This window comes from Mastacembelus armatus, chromosome 20 (genome assembly GCF_900324485.2).
Source record: "Mastacembelus armatus chromosome 20, fMasArm1.2, whole genome shotgun sequence".
NCBI classification, from domain to species: domain Eukaryota; kingdom Metazoa; phylum Chordata; class Actinopteri; order Synbranchiformes; family Mastacembelidae; genus Mastacembelus; species Mastacembelus armatus.
Genome location: NC_046652.1, coordinates 15,372,340 through 15,396,046, shown reverse-complemented (window position 1 = coordinate 15,396,046; position 23,707 = coordinate 15,372,340). Strand labels below are relative to the sequence as shown.

Sequence of the window (23,707 nt, the reverse complement as noted above, 5' to 3'; positions counted from 1 at the left end):
ATAGAGACAAACAACCTCACACACTCACACTCACTCCTATGGGCAATTTAGAGTCACCAATCAACCTGACATACATGTTTTTGGACTGTGGGAGGAAACCAGAGTACCTGGAGAAAACCCACACAAGCACAGGGAGAACATGCAGACTCCACACAGAAAGGCTGGGATGCGAACCCACGACCGTCTTGCTGTGAGGCAACAGTGCTAACCACTCAGTCACCATGCTGCCCACATGCCATAATCACATCATGTAAATCTCTAGGTTATCTTCATGAAGAAAGGAGGAATGATAAAGATGCACTTGATGTGTAATAATCTTACTAAACATTGTCTCCTTACAACAAAAGGCTGATATCTCAAATGAAACAGTCCACTTAACTTTCTCAGTAGCTGCGGCTAATTTCAGGAAACATAAATGTCATTCTCAAAGTTGCATTTTTCACAACAGATGTTCATCTGCAAAAGCATATACCTTACTCAAAACACTCAAACTTATGTTTCAAAATAAATCTATTTCAGTGAATAAGCCTACTATGTCATTGTTCAGCTGTAATTTCAATAATGTATGGAAAAAATTTCATTTTCCTCCAAATTTAGCACAATACAATTTAGTAATACTGTAAAATGGAGGCGAAAAAACCAAAAGAGAGATTATACAGATTATGCTGTCATATCAGAACTATAGTTGTGCATTTGTGATAACATTAGGATAGAAATTAGATAGAGGTTTGAATTAAATCTTTAAATTCTTTGTAGTCATCTACCAGAAGCTTTAACTCTGCTGGAGTGGACTTTGGATGCCAATGAGAAACCATCTTGGTCATGGTCTATATCCTAATCAATAAGATAAGAATGTGCACTTATCTTTTGTAATTCACAGCTCAGGTAGGGGTTGAAGAACCAAAAAAAGAAAAAGAAAAAAAAGGATAACCTTTGCCAGCACCAGAAAATCCAGCATTACCCATTTGATCTTGGAAGAACAGGGACCATGCCTCTGCTCACTGATACAGCATTAAAGGCTGACTTCAGCAAGTGGTATTACTTTAAATGAGACCCGGCAGGATTAGGTGCTTTACTTCCCCTGGCAATATCTGTTCTTACTCTGTGCCTGCCTCCGTTGTCAGTGCAGCATAACTCACTGCTACTGATGTCAAGGTGCACATCATTGTTTACATTTTCTGTTTCTGTCATAACTCCTCATTTTTTCCTAAACCTGCTGAACCCTTTCTGCTCAAGATTAGGCGTTTCGCACAAACTAGGGAGGACAGGTTTCCTCAAATGCAACAAAACCATGCTCGGATTATTCTGACACCTCTTCAGCTACAGGCTACATACTGGTTTTTAACTTAGTAGTATGGCCATGTCTCTGGCTCCCTTGTGCCTCAGAGTGTCTCCTGATGACCAGACAACTAGTCCAGTCTTCTTTCTGACACACACTCACACCCACTGGGAGGTGTGACTGCACCCTGAAAAGCAAATAACAGGATGTGTACTCAGTGCTGGACCCCAATATGGAGTGAGATTATACTTTATCTAGGTACTGTATCTGTATATTAGTTCAGGGAAAAACTTTTGGGCAAAGATTCTTTTTTGGTGCTGGGAGTGCCCTCAGTTAATCATGGAGGATCTGGCTCTAACTCTCACTTTCACTTTGTTATTGTGTAGCCTGAATAAAAAGTTGTTTTCATGTATTTTTAACCCTATTGAGTCATAACTGTGATAATCTCCCAAAATTCCTGCCTTACTTAAAATACAGTTTTTTTTTATTTTGAGTTGAGTTTTCTCTGATTTCTGTGATCCACACAGCCTCAGAGCAGAATTGCTGGATACCTCGTTTTTCAGCCACTTGCCAATATGTTTCCTGGTTGACTGTGTGGGTGGACGTATTCTGTGTATGGCTGTGTCAGTGTATTGGTGTGTTTTTTTCCATGTCAAACCCTGTTGTTTACACTACTAAATTTAAAAATGCTAGTTACTGGTCGTGCACTGGCCTGGTCAGTGTTTCATGAATTAATAAATGCATAAGTACATATATGTACAGCACTTCCTATGGTACTGGAAAAATTCCTACTCAAAGTCGGAGATAAAAATAGTCCCCCAAAACAGCCTTCTAAGAAATATTATAGTCCTCAGTTCCGGTGGTTCCTACACAAAAAAGGGGAACTTCATCTAAAGGTACTAAGAAATATGAAAAGGTTCTGGAAGCACCCGTAGTGAAGAGGACTCAAAAACAACTGTGCATTGTCTCAGATAGTATTTGAATAAAGTTGACTGTTCCTCAACTTTCTGCAATAGTGTAGCTGGGCACTTTTTGTACCTGTTGATAAGGGGGCGTGTATCACCCGCTATTGAAGGCTGAAGACTGGATTATCCTTATACCATACTTCAGAGTTCACAGCTGAGAGCTGCATCTCTTAAGCCTTTAAGTAACTGGTCTCAGAGGACGGTTTTCTCATTAGGTACATTTGTTTCCCTACAGAACACAAGCTCTGTAGCAATGAATCAGAGTACTCACCGAGACTATCATCATCTGCTTGTTTACAGCTATAAAAGCTGCGAAGGCTGTGTAGTGCTGCGGTTTCCTTTTTCAGTTGCATTTCTCAGCTAAGAGTACAGATCACTTGACCCCTCATGGACTTTGTCAACGTTGTCAACGTTTGTCAACCATTATTTTTTTGCATCAATCTTTCACCCATCCATACGTAAGTTCAGTGTTGCACTGTTTCTGTGTATATACATTATGTCATGACCCTCTATGGAGGTTCAGTAATCCTGAACATATGCTGTTGCATAAATGGATGATGTGGCCTGTCTTTTTAATAAAATTAATTGATTTGATTAAACTGACAAGGCACATGTAACATAATACACAGAAAAAAACTTCATGTATACTGGTCTAATTTTTTTTTTTTTCCTTATCTTCCTTCCTTACTGTTTCTACACCAATCAGCCATAACATCTTGACCACCTGCCTAATGCTGTATATTCCTAGAGACCAATGCACAGTATTTCTTATTCAACCAGTTTAACAAAGATCCAAACCAAACAAATTCTTTTATCAAAGGATTAATGAAATTTAAAAGCTCAATCTACAGCTGGTCAGCCTCGTCATTAGTGAGTCCTGGATGACCATGATCCTGTCACCAGTACTGTTGGTCTGGACCAACTTTTGGTTGGCACTAACCGCTGCACACCAGGAACACCCGACAAGACCTGCAGTTTGGGACTTGGGACAAGGACTTGCTGCATAATATATCCCACACACTGACAGGTGCCACTATACCTTGATAATCAGTTATTCACTCTACCTGTCAGTGGTCATAATGGCTGATTGCTGTATGTATGTATGGATGGATAAAACTTAATATACCTGTGTATTCAGACATTCATTCAAAACATTCACACTCAGATTCAATATTCTCAAGTTTCATTATTTGAACATTGACTATTTCAGAAAGTAACTGTCAACAAAAGACTTACATGATTTTGTGTAACCACCACAGTTGCTATCTGGAAAAGTCGCATCCACATATACTCTCTGTGGTCTGACAAAACTAAAAAAAAAAAAGAAAAGGAAGAAAAGGAAGATTGGTAAATAGTCCTGCTGTGGTGCAGCCATATTCCATTCCTGCTCTGATTTGACAAACACGTCATAGCTGCCTGCCTCCCACACTTTCACTTTCCTTCTAGTCTATTTGTATACTTCACAGAAGTCCTGGATACCTAATATGCTGTGTGCCAAGCTCAATTAGTCAGATTCAGCTTGTGCTATCATGCCTCACTTTTCTTTTCTTAGTATCAAAACACAAAGAAGCTTTGGAGTACTTCTCCTGGGATGAAGGAAAGAACCAAACAAATTGGCTGCTGCCAAGAGAGGAAGCAGCAGAGATGGTCAGACCAACAGGGGGCTTTTTCTCTCCTTTTTTTGTATTTATTCCTCCAATTAAAATCCATTTTCTTGGATAACTGTAGTTAACACCTCTTGGACTATGTGACCCCACCCTCCATGAACACATCGCCCGTTTTCAGTTTAATTTAGGCTTCAAAATGAAGGTGTCACTCAATGTTGTTAATGATAAAATGTTGAAAGCAGGCAAAGCGGAATGCAGACTCATATTACCATATTATAAATGAAGCTCAAAAGTCAGTGCCGTGGGAGTGCAGGTTAGTATACTCCATGCTTGTTCAGTGCAAATACAGGTTATCATCATCATCATCATCTTTCTCACAAGGTTCTGTTTTTTTTTTCCAAAACTAATGTGCTCATACATGTCTAGACATCTAACTACAGCGCACTCTCGCCATCATTTTAACCAGAGTTAACTAATCAACTTTTCCAACTCAGATCTGAGTGACTCTGACATTTAAGGGCCAAATTGTAATGGTAGATGACTGGGTCAAATTATCTCCTAAACACCAGGTCCTTTGTGAGTGTTCCCAGTCTGCAGTAGGTCACTACCAGGGACGAATGAACTGTCAACAGGGCGAAAGGCATCCAAAACTCATAGAGGCACATGTAGAGTGAAGGCTAGCCCATAGTAGAGCTACTGTGGCACAAATTGCTGAAAACCCTAACACTGACTGTCTTACCCAGGAAAGAGATATAATGCGGTGGGGAAACAATTCAGATCCATGCAAACCCCACTTAATAACTTACAGGACTTCAACTTATGTTTCAAATATCATCAGAGATCTTCAGCTTTACTGTTGCAGCTGATTAGTGTATACCTCCCATGTAGAGACAAATTGAATGACTCTAATATTCATTTCAGCAAGGTTTTGTCGTACTGTAGGGCTGGATGTTTTATTTTATCCATTTTGATGTAATTTTGAATTTGGTGTTCCTATAACTCATAAGGGGAACATCTAGTGGCTGTAATAATTATGATATGAGCACAGGAGGAAGTTAGCTAATGTAACATATAAAGCAAGAACATGGATGTTAGGATAAGGATAAAAAATACAGGACTTTCTCTCAAGAGCCCAGAGTCTGACCCCAGTGTGAGGCTTTGTGTTTTTATTCGATGACCATTTTCACAACTGTAATTGTTAGTTGCAATCATGCCAAGTAAGGACATTTAAATCTGAGGCTTTTTTTTTACACCTAACAACATAGTTTGAATGCCTGAACATAACCAAGATGGCTACAGCTAAAAAAATTATTATTATGCCTAAACTGAATGAAATCGCAGAGGGTCCATAGTCACAAAATGAAAAAACCTAATTAGCAAATGATTGACAATACTCTGTTCTCTTCTTGTAGTGGGAAGCCTGACAAAAGACATTTATGTTAAAGAGCTGAAGCAAGAACAAATCATCCCTCACTCATGGGGTGATCTGGGAAGAGGGCAAGACAAAGATGCAGAAGAGAAACAGGTGCGTCAGGGTGTGGAGAACAAAAGGTGTGAATAACATTTGTATGAGAGAAAGGAACAAATGTTAGACTGAAGGAAAAGGGATAGCGAAAGAATAAGAGCTGCACTGCATGGAGAATAAAAAAAGAAAGACGAGGGGAGAGAGATAAGAAGAGATCAGGGAAAGAAAGCCCGGCAGCAATTTGGCTTTGTATAAATGTTTCACTCTCTGTGACTCCACATGTCAGATGGGTTGGACCTGTTCTCTCTCAGGGCCTGGAGTTTGCCTTTCTTTCCACCCCTCAATTTCCAGCAGAGCAGAGTATGTTTTTCCACTTCACATTAGGGGATGATTCACTGGGTCTGCTGCGGTTTACCCTCAGCAGGATTAGAGCTGGAAGGCTCTCTTACTATCTTCTTCTGTTTTAGCTCCTCTGTCTGCTAGAAAGAGCAGTGGAGCTTAAGACAAATTACCCCCTCAGTGCCTTTCAGATGGCACCGCTCTGGCCTGGAAATGGCTCTGGGAAAGCCTGGCAATGGGGCAAATGGGAAGCATTGAGGAGAAAGAAGCTGCAGTGGGATGATTTTGTGAACGCTTAGGGTTGTTAGGATTTAATTTATGCAGCAGAATAGGGCAAAGTGAAGAGAAGGGCACTGAGGAGGAAATAGACTGGAGCTCTATATGCTGACAAATGCTCTTGACAAGAGACTTACAGAAAAACTGAAAAACTGAAAGTCAGAGCTTTTATAGATCCTTCTTGTCTTTTAGGGGAAGTGTGCTGAAGGAGCGCTGGGAAAGTTTGCCGATCTATAATGTTCACAAAATAAAGCGCTAAAACTCTCTTGGGAGTGTCTTTCACAGAAAGGGCTGGAATGTCAGTTACTGTATTTATTTATTTATGTTTTGTAGACCAAGAGGAAAAAAGTTAGCAGTTGTAATTCATTAAAAACTGAGCAAACTGAAAATAGACAAAAATTGCTAAAAATATCAGAAAATATATATACGAAAGCCCATCACTTTCCCAGAGTTCATTGCATTTTGTTCCAATGTGTTGTTTTGTTTGCAAAAAAACTATTAAAAAGCTTTTAGTTCATAACAATATAAAATGGACCAAAATTTAACAGTGTTTCTAGTGGTTGAAAAGATCAGTGAAGACTATACAGATTTATTTATATAATTTCTGGAAATAGAGAGGTAAGAGTTGTTTGGAGAAGGTTCACTTACAGCTATAATAATTAAAAATATTATAGTAAACCCACCAACCGGTGATTATCTAACTTATCTTTATTAATAACTTTTCTCACCTTTTTTCACCTTTTCTCTTCATATATATTTTTTAGTTCACTCTCTCTCTGTCTGTCTATAGTTGCCAGCCCTGGTGGTAAAAAAACTACTGATATTTACATTTATATAAAGTTACTCCATTAACCCTGCACATACCGTTAAAGCACACTGATCCACAGCAATATGAACATGGTTCACCTTTGGCTGTTTCTGCACGTTCGTTCCAATTTCAGGACCTACATTTCCTGTTCCTATTTTTTTGTCATTGTGTGCTGCTGCTTACTCACTTAATTCTCCTTGTCCTCCATCACTTATCATTTAACCTTTAGTGACCTCTGTTATAAACAGTTATTGTATTTTGTCTCCAGTCTTCCATCTTCCATCTTACTGCAGACTTATTTTGTTTGTTCTTATTTGATGTTCTCCTTTATTGTTCGTTCACGCCTTGTCAAACTCATCTTATCATTACCTTCTATTCTTCTTCTCCTTCTCCTTTCTTTCTCTTTATTTGTTTTCATCCATAGCTGTAATGTTTATTGTATTTAATATTTCAGTTTGTATGTATCTTCCTGTTTTATTGTTTTGTTTTTATGTCTGCTCCAATTATTATTTTAAGTTTTATTTTGAAGTGGCCAAGAAAACTAGATTATTGTTTTCCTAATGGGATTTTCATACCTCTGTACAAGATCTTTCCTCTGTTACCATAGAAATATGTTTATGCACTAGTACTCACTAATATTCTTCCTTTTTCAGAACTAAAATAATCTAAGATAAAAATAATCAGCAGTGAAGCCCTCTATGATTTTGACCTAATGATATCACAGTTAATGAGTTTCATTTGTGAAAAAAATGGAAAGAATTTCTGAATTTCTTCTCATTTCTGAGTCATTTACACCAAATAAAAAATGGAAAACATTGGCAAGTTTTTTTTAATGTTTTTGCATGTTTTATGTTTGTTATTATGGAGTGAACTGGTTTTGATATTTACAATTTCTTTCTGACAAAATAATGGAATTAAAGACAATGCAGTATTTGCTCTGACAAATGACTGGATGCTTTTGGATGAATTCAGACATTTGAATTTCTTGACATGTCAGAATGTCAGTCTAGTTGGACAAAGCAAAAGAAATCTCCCGCACATGAATTGCAGCATTATTTTGCTGGACTAAAGGAGAAATAACTACGGACAACAATACCACACCTTTCGAAGCCAGGTAAACAATTCCTCCAACCTCAGTGACCCAAACCGACCATTTCTCTTTGCCCTCTAATGAGATCCACAGGACTATCTCCTTAAATAGCGCTCCAGTGTCAGAGGTCTTGGGGGGGTAAAACAGTTTGTGGCTTCAATTTTACATTAAAGCTTGTGTATTTAATATCTATTTTTAATGTTTGTACAGCTTTCTGGTAAAGGAGTATGTCAGTCCATAGATGACTTCCTTTGTGAAAGTCAAAGTCTCTTGTTCTTGTCTCTCCCAGCCAGTCTCCTTAATCCTCTGTCCTTGATCAAGGAGCCTGGAATGATAGTGTGTGTGTGTGTGTGTGTGTGTGCGTGTGTGCGTGTGTGTGTGAATTTTCATGCAGTAAACAGTCCTTGAAGAGCCAACTCCTTTGACCCATAGTGATAGCCCAGAGGGCAGCACACCAATACACCGAGACAGAACGTTGGTTACGTATCATAACCCAAGATTCTGTGAATCAGGCGCAGCCCTCTGGACTGTGGGCCCCACTGGTCCCTTGAGCTGGCTGAAGAAAAGACCGGTTCTATTCTTAGGGAAGAGGTCGCCACTTCATATCTGGACGTGGACGTGGGAGCTGTGGACACTCGGTTCGGGCAAGGGGGCCCACCCTAGGTGGGCGTAAATGAATTTCTCTTCAGTGTGCAGGCGCACCATATGACCCATAGCGATAGCCCAGAGGGCTGCGCCCAATTCACAGAATCTTGGGTTACGATACGTAACCAACGATTTTGTCTATGCAGTAACTAAATTGAAGAAATAAATGGATACTGTTGACAGAGATGCTTTTTGTGTGTTTCTGTGTTTCTCCTCCCACAGTCCAAAGACATGCAGGTTAGATTAATTGGTGACTCTAAATTGCTTCTAGATGTGAATAGGAATATGTCTATGTGTCAGCCCTGTGATAGGCTGGCAATCTGTCCAGGGTGTCAGCTGAGATTGGCTCTAGCTTTACCAAAACCCTGAAGAGGATAAGTGCCATAGATAATAAATGAATGGTTATTTTTAAGTGAGAAGCCTTGCTTCTTGGCTAAATAGTTACCATTAATTCAATTCAATTCAATTCAATTTTATTTGTATAGCGCCAAATCACAATACAAACCATCTCAAGGCACTTTACAAAAACTAAAACTAAAAACCCAACAATTCCCTTATGAGCAAGCACGTGGTGACAGTGGAGAGGAAAAACTCCCTTTAACGGAAGAAACAACCTCCAGCAGAACCAGGCTCAGTTTGGGCGGCCATCTGCCTCAACCGGTTGGGGTGAGTGGATAGAGCAGAGAGAAAAGAACAGCAACAATAAACAACAAATAGACACGGCAAGTTGGTGGGGCCAGTAACTGCACATCAGCGATAAACAGCTCCAGGACCAGGGACACCTGCAGAAGGTACAGAGAGAGAGAGAGAGAGAGGGAGGGAGAGAGCACAAACTAGGGGAGAGAGAGAGCACAAGGTTAGTGACATTCAATGGTGGAATATACATGAGGTGGGAGAGAAGGGGGGGGGGGTAGGGTAGGGGAGCTCAGTGCACCGATGGTCCTCGGGCAGTCTAGGCCTATAGCAGCATAACTAACTAAGGGATGGTTCAGGGTTACCTGAAGCCAGCCCTAACTATATGCTTTGTCAAAGAGGAAGGTTTTAAGTCTAGCCTTAAAAGTACAGAGAGTGTCTGCCTCCTGAACCCAGACTGAGAGCTGGTTCCACAGGAGAGGAGCTTGATAGCTAAAGGCTCTGCCTCCCATTCTGCTTTTGAGAACTCTGGGAACCACAAGTAGGCCTGCACTCTGAGAGCGAAGTGGTTCTGGAAATGTTCTATAGATAAGTTAAAAGTATGTGTGAGGTAATTTCCAACCACCAGATGGCACAAACAAAGCACAGACTGGCTGTCAGAACTTAATGACAAGGTTAGAAAATGTTTCTCTGCAATACAGATGAGAAAACTTATGATACCACAGGGACTGTTGTGGTAAAACAAAGGAAGGCAATTTAGAAAAAAAAAATCCCCTCTGTGTAATTTAACTGTTCTGCTCAGCATGCTGAGGATATAAATGTGTTTAAGTGAAAATTATAATCCAGGGAATATTATATGCACATCTTCTGTGCAATTTCACCGTTGAATGGCAACCAGCAGGTAAGCCACAACCACTGATTTCAGAGTTATTTCTTTCTTGTTTGTTTTGACAATGGAAATGGAAATTCAGTCTCTTTGATTAATTTCTCTTTTCTTTTCCTAATGTCCTTCATTGGCATCAGTTTGATTGACATAAGGAATTAAGTAGATAATATTGTTTGTAATCAATGGATTCCTGCTCCCATTCATATGAATGTTGCAGTGAAAGCAACCATATGGAACAATTTTGTGAGATTTTCAAACTTAACGCTCAGGAACAGCATGATGAGCTTTTAATCAAAGTATTATTTCTGCAAAATAAATAAGTAAACCAAAATACTTTGAGAACACTTTGAGAAAAACTGTAATGAAATCAGAATCATCTGTAAGAACACTGTGGAGGTCAATTTGTCTTCGCTGGGAAAAGACACATTTTATTCAAAGGTTCTTGGAAAATGTTACCACCAAAATGTGTAAAACATTTTGTTTGTGTTTTGAGTCAGTGTAAACATTATTTCACTGCAGCTGGTTTAAGGATTGAGGAGATATTATTTTTACCTTTTATTTTTTTATGAAGAATACAAAAAGAATATTTACATTCATATATCACTTACTGTAGCATGATTGATCACATTTGATTTCAAGTAAGTTCAACCCAATTGAATTATCAAAACGTACTTTCAATTCCCACCCAGTTTGTAAAATCCTTTGTTTTTTCTTTTAGTTGTTTTATGTTTTGCGTTTTTGTTTTTTTTTTGTCTTCCAAAATATCTTTTTTTGTCCTTTTTACACTTGGCACTTAATGCAGATTATCAATGTCTCTTGTTCAGGACAGATCAAGCCTTGCTGCCGTCGGTCTCTGGTTGGCACGGTGGTGGATCCAAAACTAAAGGCGACTTGGTCAGTGTGCTCATCCAGGTATGGCGATGCATCTTGAGTAACATTTGACCATCTGCTGGGATATACACAGTACCATTTAAAGATTTTTTAGTCATGGCTTGCCTCTTATCATCATGAACGTATAACTGGTTTATGTTTTTTGGAGATAAAAAAAAACAGACTTACAATACAGAGGTAAAAAATGATACAAACAATAACACAATAAACGTATCAACCTGGAAATCCCACAAAGAATTACAGCATTGCCATCGGCTGTTCACGTCATGTCACATTTGGAGAGAAACTTTTTTGTTCTTACACAGACTGAAAACAGAGGCAGTTACAACATATATGAAATCTTTTAAAGATAATCCTCACCTTGCGTCAGATTACAGTCTCAATTTGATGTATCCAAATAACTTAGCAAAAAATATAAATACAGCCCATGAAACAAAGAAATAAATTAAGATTTTCCACAGATTAAACGAAAAAAAGAACACATCTTTGATTGCAGCAATGACACTTCACTTTAACTTTCACTCTCTGTTGTGCCAGAGTCATGAGCTGTATAAAAGCACGATCTCAAAACAGTGGATCAGCATTTTAATTTGTTGTCCATGCTGCGGTGAATAAGGTAGTCCTGCACTGTTGTTTTCACCTGTGGTGTAAATGACTTTACACTTTAAACCACAGCATCAGCCTGGTGGCTGGGCAAGTTAATATGTGCTTTGAAGCAGTTTCTTTTTAGGGCCCATGAAGCTGCCAATCCAGTCCATCTCTGAAGTCCCATCTCTGGGTGAGATTTAAAACCATCTCACACTGCTGCTGCTGTAAGCACCTCAGGCCTTCATGTGTGTGGAGAATTGAAGCTTTGGCTGGAACTGAAGTTTTAACAATTATAGGTGTGGATAGGAGCACATCCTAGGATTACTGTCTTCCTTGCACACATTCCATTTTCGCTTTTTGTTGGGGTATTTTGTTTAATACTTGAAAAGGCAAAGATTCTTCTGTTCTACCACGGCGGGGGACTGTTTGTGTCCAGCACTCCATACATCTCAGCAAGTTTTTTAAAGCGAGGCCCCCACTCGTTGAGATAGTCGTACTCATGGTCGGTGTTGGATGTCCCTGACTGGAGCGAGCTGAGGGATTCAGCAACAGAGCCTTCGCCCTCATAGGCATAGGTCTGCAGGGAGTCGTAGGGTGGTGCACATGGGTCCATGTCAGCCTCCAGGAGCTTCGCTAGCACATACCCATGAACGCCACCGTCCCCACCACCACCCATGACACATGCCTGAGGGATGTAGCGAGAGAGGCTCTCTATTTCCGGCAGCATGTCTTGCCTCATCTTGCCCAGGTTGGGGTGTGCCTCACGTGGGTTCCACATGGCAGCAATATCAAAGGCCTCGGTATCCTCCTCACCACCACCTTCATCGTCGTAGCGCACAATGTTCTCATGCACGTTCTCTTCCTCGTCACACAGGTAGGGCTTCTTATGATGACTTCGCAGGGAAAGCATGAGCAGAATCATCACTGTCATGAAGAAAAAATAATAACTGTCAAGGGCAGGTGGAAAAATTTTACATAAGTCAAGCTACAATAATGCATTTCTGCAAGTGGTTTTTTAATTAAAACAGTGTAAAACAGTCTAGATTCTAGTACATCTACAGTCTACATAGATTACAATCACTGGTTTAAATTTTCACCAATGCCACAACTTTGAAAATTGCAGAAAATCTTATGCCTAATGTTTAAAGATTTATTTATGTTTTTTTAACCATCAGTCCAGATGACATGTCATTACTTCTATCAGTCTGGATGATGGCCATTTTAACAAGTAAAACTTGAAAATGCGTGAATGCAAAAGAAATTCTCCACTTGAAAAACAAGATACAGCAGGAGTGTCTGAAGCAGTCAGCTGAGGCATTTGCCAGTGTGACATCATTGGTGCAGGATTAAATATGGGTTTCTTATTGCATTTTGACTAAAGTATTGCATCTATTAGCACTGGTTATCCTGTAGGAACATGCTTTTTTTTTCCCCCTGGAAGCTGATATGGACCCGATTTTATCTCTCTCTGTAGAGCACAATGGCTCAGCAGGTAGACTTTGCATAGATAAAAATACCCTGATTTGCAAATTATTATGTAAATACAATAGATCCATATCTGATGCTAAAAAGCAACTCAGAGAGCACAAAATACAGAATATAGCTGGCAATAAAAGGGCCAAAATAGCAAAATCTAAATATTTCAGTAGAAAATTTAAGTATTGTGAAGCCTACCACACTTTTTAATTAAATGTTTTTAGTCATTATTTTATATATACAAATACAGTAAAAAGAAACATGCTATAGAAATAATATGCCACCAAAATTGTGTTTTGATATAAAAACACATTTATGTTTATACAGTACATCTGTGGATCCTAACTAGCTCACTGCCAACAATAATTACTTTAGCATTTGCTTACACTTCAACAACTTGAGCAAATGTTACCCAAGGTAGTATTACAGTGAAACATGAAAACATACTTGCCACATTTTTTAGTCCATGAGCCATTTCTTTGCTCTTTGGTGCCATTCTCTGTCATTTCAGACCTGGCCACTCTGTCCTTCCCTGCAGCAACTCTGGATTCTCACTAGTTTATTCCCCTGACACCTCTTATCCCACCTTATCCACTCATCACCAATTAGTATTTATACTGCACTGTTCATAATAGTTTTCTGCAAGAATGTCTTATGTGTTTCAGTACGTGTTTCAGCTTTCTGCTGTTTTTTCATGTGTACTCCTGCTATTCTCACATAAAAAAACACAGCTGCAGGCCTATGTTCTATTTCAGATTATGCTAATGCCTGCTGGTTATTTCGCATTAACTTCTGAGTTACAGCCCTCAACTTCCCCTACACATTGTTATAAAACATTATCTTTATTCTTTCAGGCCAGGCCAAGTACTGGGAACACAATAGCGGGAAAGGCGGTCTGCCACTGGCTCATGTCCATTTTTCACCATAGAGCTCGAAAAGGTGAAAGAGTCTGATGCAAATTTGTCATGGTGAGTGAAGGGCAGTAAATTATACCATTGTCTTCCACATGGTAGCTGTGGAAATCAGCTGCAATACAAATGCCTCTAAAGTCACAGACTTTCTGGGCCTATCAGATGAACTGGCAGCAGAAGACCTCCATGTCAGGCTAAACAGTTTTACTGCACTTACCAACCATCAATTGACCCACACATGGCGACTGTCCACTTGGCAGAAAACACCAAGATCTGTCATGCAAAGTCCAACACTTCTGGCTAAAAGAACCCCAGTGTTTCCTTCACCCCAAGCACCAGAGAGGCCTCTTGAAGCTATACGTTTTGGATTTTCTTGATTAACCTCTGAAGAGAGGCAACAAAGACTTTGTGGAAATATCTGCATCTGGGCTGCCAGGTCACTATCTCACTGAATGTCCAGTAAAAGCCAGCACCCTCCCCACCCTGGACTAAATATCATTACATGACAAAACACCACTGGCTCTCTTCTGCAGATCCTCACAGCAGCATTTCATAACTCACCCAGCAGGACAAAGATACAGGCTAGAATGGCGATGAGTGCTCCTCTGCTGAGGCTGGTGGGCAGGCTGTAGGCCTCAGCATTGCAGGACATGACGTTCCCCCCCTGGTCACAGCTGCACAATCTGATGGTCAGTGTGCTGGTGCTGGTCTGGACTGGCTGCTCACTATCAGAGATGATGATGGGTAAGTAGAAGACAGTCTGGCCCTGGTGTGACCAGCCTCCACGTCGAGTTAGGATCCATGCTGTGTTGTCTGGGATCAAATCAAATCAAAATGTTATTCGTGGAACAAATTTCATACAGATTTGTGTAATTGGACTGCATTACAGATGAAAATAAGAGAATAAATGTGAAGAAAACAAAATCTGAAAACAATATGAGACTAATGCACATGGCAAAATAAATATTATCATAAAAGAACTATAATAATGCAAAATAATAAATAGAAAATAAAACAAGAGACCATGACAGAAATATAGAATATACATATATAAACAACATCTCAGCAGCTTTAACTTCATGCTCAGACTAATTTACTAGGACAAGTGAACAATATCAAAACTATGAATGAATTCACATATCGTTCAGTTGCTGTTTTTTAGTGAGCAGCATAATAACTAAAAGCCATTTCCTTATCTTCAGTGTGAACTCTGGGCATGAGTATCTGACCAGCTCCCGTAGATTTCAGAGACCTACCAGACTTATATTCAGCAAACATATCCTTGATATAATTCGTGCCTAGACCATAGAGAGACTTGTTGACCATAAGTACAGATTTAAATTAAATTCTATATTTAAGTGCAAGCCAGTACGGGGATCTGAAAATTGGAGGAAACAATTTTCTGTTCAGGTGTTGTGTTCTGGGGCCTGAATAAGCTTTTGTAAATCTTGCTTAGCCTAGTTTTTAATTTTAGCTGTCTCTAAGATGCCAAAGGCTGCTTTTTATGACTGCGTAAATATGGCTAAATTAAATTTAAATTCTCATTACAGAGATTTTGGATTTTTTTTCGATATCCTAGACACAAGTTAGGGCACCAGTCTTCTTTCCTTATTGCCAAAACAATTATTTTCAGGGAAGTTATGTTGCATCCAGTTTCATTTATCAAGGACAACTTCAAAATGTTGCAGTGCAGTGGATAAACACATTAAAAAAAAATCAGCTTTTTATTATTGTGTATTTCAGAAACTGTACTTCATGGAGCAAGTTCTTTCAGTTGTAATAATCTGCAGAGCACTGTAAATTATTGTGTATTTGATATGTTTAATCAGCCAGAGGTTTGGTCGTGCGTGATACCCTGAGGAGTTGATCAAACAAAAGATGCGTAGTACTTTTTGTTTGTGTGCGTAATGGGCCATCTGTGTGTTGTTGGAGAGTTTTGTGCGTCTCTACGTTTGCATTAGAGGTGTTCTCATTCAGAATACAATAAAAGAAATACAATCTCAGTCCCGAGTAAGCACCAAAAACTGCACTCAGCTGCCTAATCAGCATGAACAGCGGCTCACATTTGTTTGGTGCAAAAAACATTTAAAAATATACACAGATGCATAACATTGAATTTTGCCTGAGGAAAATTGCAAACAACTGTTTGCTCCAGTGCTGGCATTGTGCCTGCAGGAAAATACAGCCCTAAATCTTTCAGTATTTTCAGTATTAACCCTTAAGTCTGATTAACAGAAACACAGCTCGCCTATGTGCAGTGCACAGAGTCACATCACAGTCACTTAGTTTAATGAAAAATTAAAAATCCACTTAAAAAATAAGTGACAGAGTGAAGAAATTTAAACAGAGATCATAATCTAGCCTGTGAAAAAGGTCATTTATCAGTATAACAACTTATACATTATTTAACATAAATAATGTGAGTTTAGTACACTACTGAGCAATTAACTACGCATGATGCACAGAGGAAGGGAGTACACCTAAGGAAAAAAGCAGATAGACAACTTCAATTCATTTGATTGTAGGACAAACTATAAATTAGATCAGATTAACTTTAAAGACTTGAAATATTATATGAAATGCAGCAGGTTTGATACTGAAGGTTTTTTTTCATCCTACTTAAAAGTCCTTAAGATAAAAATTGAGGGTAACATCTGGGTTTTAGCTGTGTAAAGGGCAATATGTAAAGGGCAATATGTAAAGGGAAATTGGGTAATGCTTATAGCTCACAGTTAAGCCTGTGTGAACACCAAGAAGTGGCCCAGTCGTATGACAAAACTAATGTACCTTGGTTGTCTCTCAAAGTGAAATTGGGGTTATTGGCAGCCTCTGGAGCCAAGCTATAGTAGAAGTGTTGTCCACCCAGCGGCTCATCTGGATCCACCGCCGTCACTGTCTGGATCAGCTGGATTACATGAACACACAGAGTTGAATCCCAGTGGAAGAAAGGCACAGATTCATCTTTGGCTCTGATTGCGTCAGGCTTTTATGTTACATAAGGTCTTTTGTCAGATTGCAGTATTACAACCACTACTGTTCTTTTTGTTCAAGTAAAAATATTTATTTCCTATTTCTTATCTATGCAACTGAGATTTTCTGTTGACCTTTTCACATGACTTCAAGATAAGTATAGTACAAAGTGTAAACATATCTAGACAGCAAGACAGCAATGTGTGAGCAGAATTTAAAATTTTTAGTTGCTAGAGAAATGTTTAACTTCTGTATATACTGCATCATTAGTTCATCATAATGTGCCATATTTTAATTTTATACAGTATTTTTATGTGCAGTCTTAATGATAATTAGTACCTTTGCCTGTAAAAATGCTGTATGTTAGGTTTTAAAGTTCTGTCTTTTTCTTATGGAGTAGAGTGGAGTAGTATAAATCATCATAAAATGTACTTCAAATCTGAGTTTAAGAATATATAAATAAATAAATAGCATTCTATAAATGACTAATGAACTTTATATACAATTTTTCATGCTGTGATGTGAAATATTTTCATGTCAGAAGATTTTGTTTCTGTACCTGCCCTGCTTTGGCATTGTCACACACATAAGCCTCCAAGTAATCTGTCAGCGATGGAGGATTATCATTCACATCCAGGACCTTCACCGCCACAGATACACTCGAAATCTGTGTAGGGTTATCTGTAGGAACACACAACATAAAGTAAACACACAAGTCAGGCAAAATGAGGAAACCCAGCATTTACAACAAACTCCACCACTTTCTGTGTGGAGTCTGCATGTTCTCCCTGTGCTTGTGTGGGTTTTCTCCAGGTACTCTGGTTTCCTCCCACAGTCCAAAAACATGTATGTCAGGTTGATTGGTGTTCTTCCAACAGCAGCGTTGACAGTATATATAAAACAATGCAGAATAAGAAAAAAATCTGCTCAATCATATGAACAGCAAAAGACAGTAAAGAGTTTCAGATAAATCTTCCATGTCATTTCTATCATTTTTCTCTCTCTCTCTCCATCACATCATACCTTATGTCCTTTCTTGCCCTTTCTATCAGAATATTAATTAGACGCCACTCGGAAAATTATTTAATTAGTCATTAATTCAATTACCATCCCCTTTAATGTGTGTCTACCAAACAAAGACACAGACAGACAAACAAAGCAAAGGGGGAAGCATGACAGTGACTTTTTATTACCACCAGCTAAATGAAGATCTGCAGGGCATCTCCTGCTCTACATTACATAACTCTGCAGAAACTGTTTTCGAGAATCACTGGTTCTGTGTTTGTACCATTATAGTCATCTAATCATAGAATTACCCTTTCTGGGTAAAGTCACAAAAAAATCCTTCAATAACGTCAGATTTCTGTTCTTCACTGGGAGATTCAATATTTTTAAATACTGAAATATGCAAATGATGCCAGGCACTCCATAATTCCCACATCTGCGGTTGTCTCAGGTAGATTAAATCACTGTGTCTCATGATAAGAAGGCAGAAGGGAATACTGAAGAGATTCAGCTATTTGCTGTATGTTTGAGGCTCATTCAGACCCAGAATGATGAGGAGCCTGTTCACCAGGATCAAATACTAGCTGATGTCCCAGAGTGGTGAGTGTGGTTGCCATCTTATTTTTCTTATGAAATTAACTGTTATCTTGTAATTGGTGGCTAACACAGCCATAGTGGTTTGATACCCTGGTATATGGTATGGTATGGTTTTATACATAATAGACGCTAACAAAACCTGACAACAAACATGGACAAAACCTTTTACGTTGTTAAATTGTTGTTATGTAACTGTACAAAATAGGTATAAGCAAAATCTATAATCTGACAGTAGCAGTAACCCTAATAGTATTTTATCTGTTGACCCAAAATATAATTGACTTACAGAGAACTGGGGGACTGGGTTATTAGCAGTAGGCTAACTGTTAGCACTAGGTAGCACCAGGTCCACCTTCAATACCACAACTGAGGTCAGACCCTTGAGCAAGGCACCGAACCCCCAACAGCTCCCTGGGCGCCGCAGCATTGGCTGTGTGTTCACAGTGAGTGTGTGTGTGTGGCTGCTTTGAGACCAGTGGTTACTGGTTTAGCACCTAACTCCTGAAAATCTGCATATATTTACTGGGTGAAACAGGATTGGCTATTAAATTTGTGGCATTGTAAATTTAGTTTGTTTACTTGAGTATGATTAAAGCTAAACATCAAAATCAAGTTCATTTCTTTTGCTTCCTTAGCTACTGTACCTGCCATTGTATTGCAATACAGATAAGTTCTCAATTCCTGAAATTCCTTGAAGTAATCGAACATATCTTGGGAGCATGTTGAAATATTTTCAATGATCACTCAGTGAAAATTAGCTGTGATTGAAAAATTGCAAAAATAATTGTGTCTTTGTGTTTGAGAGCATATGACATACTCATCTCCATGGCGAGGACAGTGATATTGTGCCAGCCAACCTCCTCTCGGTCCAGCAGACGCACCGTCATCAGCGACCCAGAAGTGATCTCAATGTAGAAGTACTTCTCGGGATCACTGGACCTCTCAATGGAATATCTGGTGAAGAAAAAAAGACACATCAATGTTGAATATCATTGCACTGTTGTGTAATTAGGTAGCCTGTTATCCTAGCTGAGGGTGATATATGCACACAGCATGTGCTGCATGTATCTGTATGATAAGGCAACAGGCTGGCAGCTGAAGGCACAATAATAATAAGAGGCTCCAGTTAGGGCTTAATCAGAGTATCTGCCTTCTCTGCCAAACTTAAGCCAGGGATACACAGACCTGCAGCGTGTGCCTTGGCTCATCTTCCTACATCTATGGGCCGATTTCCAAAACGCTCTTCTGAGAGCAGCATGCAATGACAGCCAGACACACACAGATGAGAATCTAGTGAACATCCTTTTCCAGGCTGTGAAGCAGAAACCTGTTTATGTAACCATGAGGTGTCCTGTGTTTACACATGGACAGAGTTCATCTGTGGGCTGCTTCACTCTGCTCACATCTGGAGGAAGTAAAGGTGTGTAGGCTGTGTGTGTCTTATCAGTCCAAATCAAAAAAAAAAAAAAAAAAAAAACATTAGCTGGTATGATAAGAATCATCAACAATTTATTGAACAGTTGATTTATTGTTTTAAATGAGCTGATTCCTCCTTCTAAACTCTGAAAATTTGCAGCTTATATAATTAGTATTTTATTGCAAATTCTTTTTTTTTTTTTTTTAGTTTTTGTTCTTTGTTCTTCAGATGAAAGTAACAAACAAAATTGTTTGTACAAGAGTCATATCTTGCAAAATATTACATCAACCTTGTATGAAAAAATAACATCTTCCAAGATTTCCAGTGAAACTGAAATATTTTTATCTTGAAACGTGACATTGTAATCGACATTTCACGGTCATATCTGAAAAAAATTGTGTCTGTAAAGAACAATATGTTTCATTATATTTTGGCCTGAACTGTTTTAAATTCATGTATCTGGCTTTTACTCATACAGGTTTTTGATATTTTTTGACAATTAATGATTCAGACTGAAGAAATTATTCAGTCGATCTCACTAAATCTCTTCATGACGTTCAGCCAGGATGCAGAATAAGCTTTGAAGGTTTTGGTAAAACATGATATTCAGATCAGAGCTTTGGCTGCATGTGTTGCTAATTTCTCTGATTTCTGCTCTCTCCAGGAATTTTTTTTATTGTCTAGTAGTTGTCAAACAACAGCAAAAAGTCAAGAGACTGTGGAAATATATCTGGCAATGCACTGTATATAATAAATTGCATGAGCTTTCAACTTAGAAACCAATTGTGGAAAGGCTATTTGAATGGAAATATTTTGGCCAAGATAAGATAAGGTAAGAGAAGACGAGATACGAGCACAGCATTTCGCTGAAAGTGCCATATTTAGCTCTCCAATGCATACCATATATCTTAAATGAACAGGAGTGCATTATTAGAGATGGAGTTGTGTTTCAAAAGGGAGTTTTCACTCTTGATTAGGCAGAAGTAATTATTTCATTGCTGCTGTAGTTTTTCAAATCTTTCTCTGACTTGCTGATGCAAAATTCTTTCAAATGTCACTTATCTATAGAAACCAAGTGCGTTCAAGTTGTGGATCTACTGGTGATTGAATCTGATTATGTTTTTCAAGCAGAAATTACAAAAAAACTGATTAGGGCTTAGACATTAACCATTTTTAATGCCCTCTCACACCAGGCACAGACAAAACTCAGTGTAATTAACCAAGTATGTGTTTTATTGCTTTGGAATTCAACTTTTCATTTGTAAGTTATGTGTTACTTATTTTTTTCAAAGGGTGCCCAGTTTTACTGTATTTAGTTCATTTTGAGCAAACATGTTAGTTTTGACCTTACAGAAGCTCATACCTCTGAAAAGAGCTGAAGCAGCCACTGTGGCATTCTGTGTGCATTCGTTTGGCCCTAATGGAGGCTGTATAATGTACAGTTGGGACACGGTGCATCTTGAGCAACATGACAGTCACTTGCTGACACACATTGATCCTTTCAGAGGATTAACAGGCTATTTAAATGCTTTAGTTGTAATGAGTTTATGAGAGGTGCAGTCTGCAATCAGCCTACCACAAAACATGTGTTTGGTTAGATCACAGAAACATACTCTCAAATATGTCTCTGAAGAGTCTTGGTCTACCTGTTCATAGTGTATACACAAGTGTTATAGGTGCCAACTGGACCTGCTTGAGGTTTGTGAGGATGTTTCACTTGTTTGATCTTTATCAAACTGGAATAACCATCACTAAACAGAGGGGGTAGCCAATGGGACCATTTATCAGCCATTTTCAATGCAGTCCAGACACTCAAGTGAATTTAACACCCATTCATAACTTGAGTTGTCAACACTAATGACATAGTTGATTGCTGGGTTGGTGTAGTGATACACATGACCTCAGGGGCCCTCAATGTGTTAACGAATCAATAGAGGTCAAATGAGTAACACTCCCCACCACTCAGTCAAAATTGACTTTCATGAGAGGTCAAACATCAAGAACCTCAAGAAATCCAGTTTCTACCTATTGAACTTTTGGACAGTGGTGCCCAACCCTGGTTTTCGAGGCCAATTGTCCTGCTTGTATCCTGATCTACCCACTGCAGCAGTACCAACAATGCTATCGTTGTATTTCTCACTGATGACCATAGCAAGCATAGTGCATGGCAACTGTCCACCTGCAACAAGCCAACAGGTGTATGGTTGATCTATGCTACCTGTTGAGATGTGCTACTTTGAGGTTCTGCACATGCCAAGACCTACAAGTCTGGGCTCTGTTTCGCACTCAAACTTTTTATAATTATTACTGTTAAACACACTTTAATATGCCATTAAGCTCCACATACGTTATGGTTCTGTTAGTCAGTCATCTGGCAGAGTACATGGAGTGAGACATGGTGTGAGAGCAATGTAGAATGTAGAGTGATACTATACTGGGAGCAGGATATAAGGTAGTGATCTATCAAAGGACACTACCCCCTATTTATTGTTAATGATAAGAGGATCAAAACATGATCCCCACACTCTGACAGTGTACATGTAGCAAAGTTTGTAATAAAGTAAAGAAATGATGCCATCATACTGTAAGAGGACTTCATTTATGGCAAATACACAACTGGAAATGCAAATTCTTATGTTAGCAGAAATCAACAGAACAGGTAAAGAACTCCCTAAAACACTGAAACACAAACGACGTATCCAGCATGACTAGATAAGTGGATAATAGCGTGACAGAAAACTATTATATCAAAGCAATTACACTGAATTAAAGTTTCAAAAACAACAAAGATTGATTGTGGACTTGCCAGCACAAGGTTATGGGGAAAGTGAACACACTGTACATACACTTAAATCTCAGTATTCAGAGAGGCTACTTGTTAGTCAGTGCCAAATATTTGTATTTTGTTGATAACTTCCCTCCCAAATGAACATACTGGTGCAGCTAAATCTGAAACTAGTCTGGTACGTGTTACATCAGCAAATAGAGTAGACCTACAAAGTTAGTCCACTATGGATTTGCAGTTACAGAGTTGCCTGGGATGGAGTCAAACTCTCAGTTTGAGTTAATATTTCAGTCTGCCCCTGCTTCCCCCCATTCCACCCTCATCTGAGATGGTATCTTCAAGCTTCTGATAGACTGAACAAACCTGATCCAAGCAGGACAGTGGCCCTCAGAGAACATGGATTGGACACATCTCCTCTTGGACATATTCTTATAAACAGAGAGCACCTCTAGTTTTCATGTGTCAATTGTTGAATGTTGAAGCTTGGCAGGTTGTTATTAATATTATAATGTTTGTTCTCCTCATCCTCAGCTCTGTCAATTTCAGCTGTCCCACTGTGGAGCTCTGAAACACACATGCTGATTAATGTAAGTTCAATTGTGTCAATTTACTAAAGAGCCTGCAGATATCGCTTGCTATGAGAAGTTATGTTGTGATGCTGCTCCCTGCTGGTCATCGGATAATATTACATCAGTTGCATATTATTGCTCAATAAACATGTGATAAGTGTATTTTAAAAAGCATGTATTAATTAATGAAGTGATTTTAGTCTGGTGCTAAGTTTGTGTTTGAAATGTGGTGAGGGCATTTCAATGTGTTTTCTATATAATTATTTTTTTATTTTTATAATACTAACTAGTTCATTTAAATTAAAGTGAGATCAACTGCATTGCAAAATAAGTTTTTAGGACTTAGGTAGGGACAGAAATGTGTTTGGAGGGTGCAACAATTTGCAGCTCACATATTGAAGCAAAAGTGATAGCTTTGTTCCTTTTGGTGCATTTTGCTAATATTACTAATGTACATTTATATTTGAATACACAACTTTTAATTATAATGGAGTATTTTTACATT

At 38.7% G+C, this 23,707-nt stretch overlaps 1 protein-coding gene across 1 annotated transcript in view; it reads right to left on the bottom strand.

Annotated features, from left to right (window-relative positions):
* Positions 1 to 11,096: 11,096 nt before the first annotated feature.
* LOC113121843 (cadherin-20) overlaps positions 11,097 to 23,707 on the bottom strand; it is a 55,967-nt gene continuing 43,356 nt past the window's right edge. The window contains exons 8-12 of the mRNA XM_026292681.2: positions 19,249 to 19,385; positions 17,389 to 17,510; positions 16,647 to 16,764; positions 14,421 to 14,672; positions 11,097 to 12,396 (exon numbers count right to left, since the gene is read on the bottom strand). Of these exons, the coding sequence (XP_026148466.1) occupies positions 11,879 to 12,396; positions 14,421 to 14,672; positions 16,647 to 16,764; positions 17,389 to 17,510; positions 19,249 to 19,385 (1,147 nt within the window). The 3' untranslated portion in view covers positions 11,097 to 11,878. The remainder of the gene's footprint in view (positions 12,397 to 14,420; positions 14,673 to 16,646; positions 16,765 to 17,388; positions 17,511 to 19,248; positions 19,386 to 23,707) is intronic.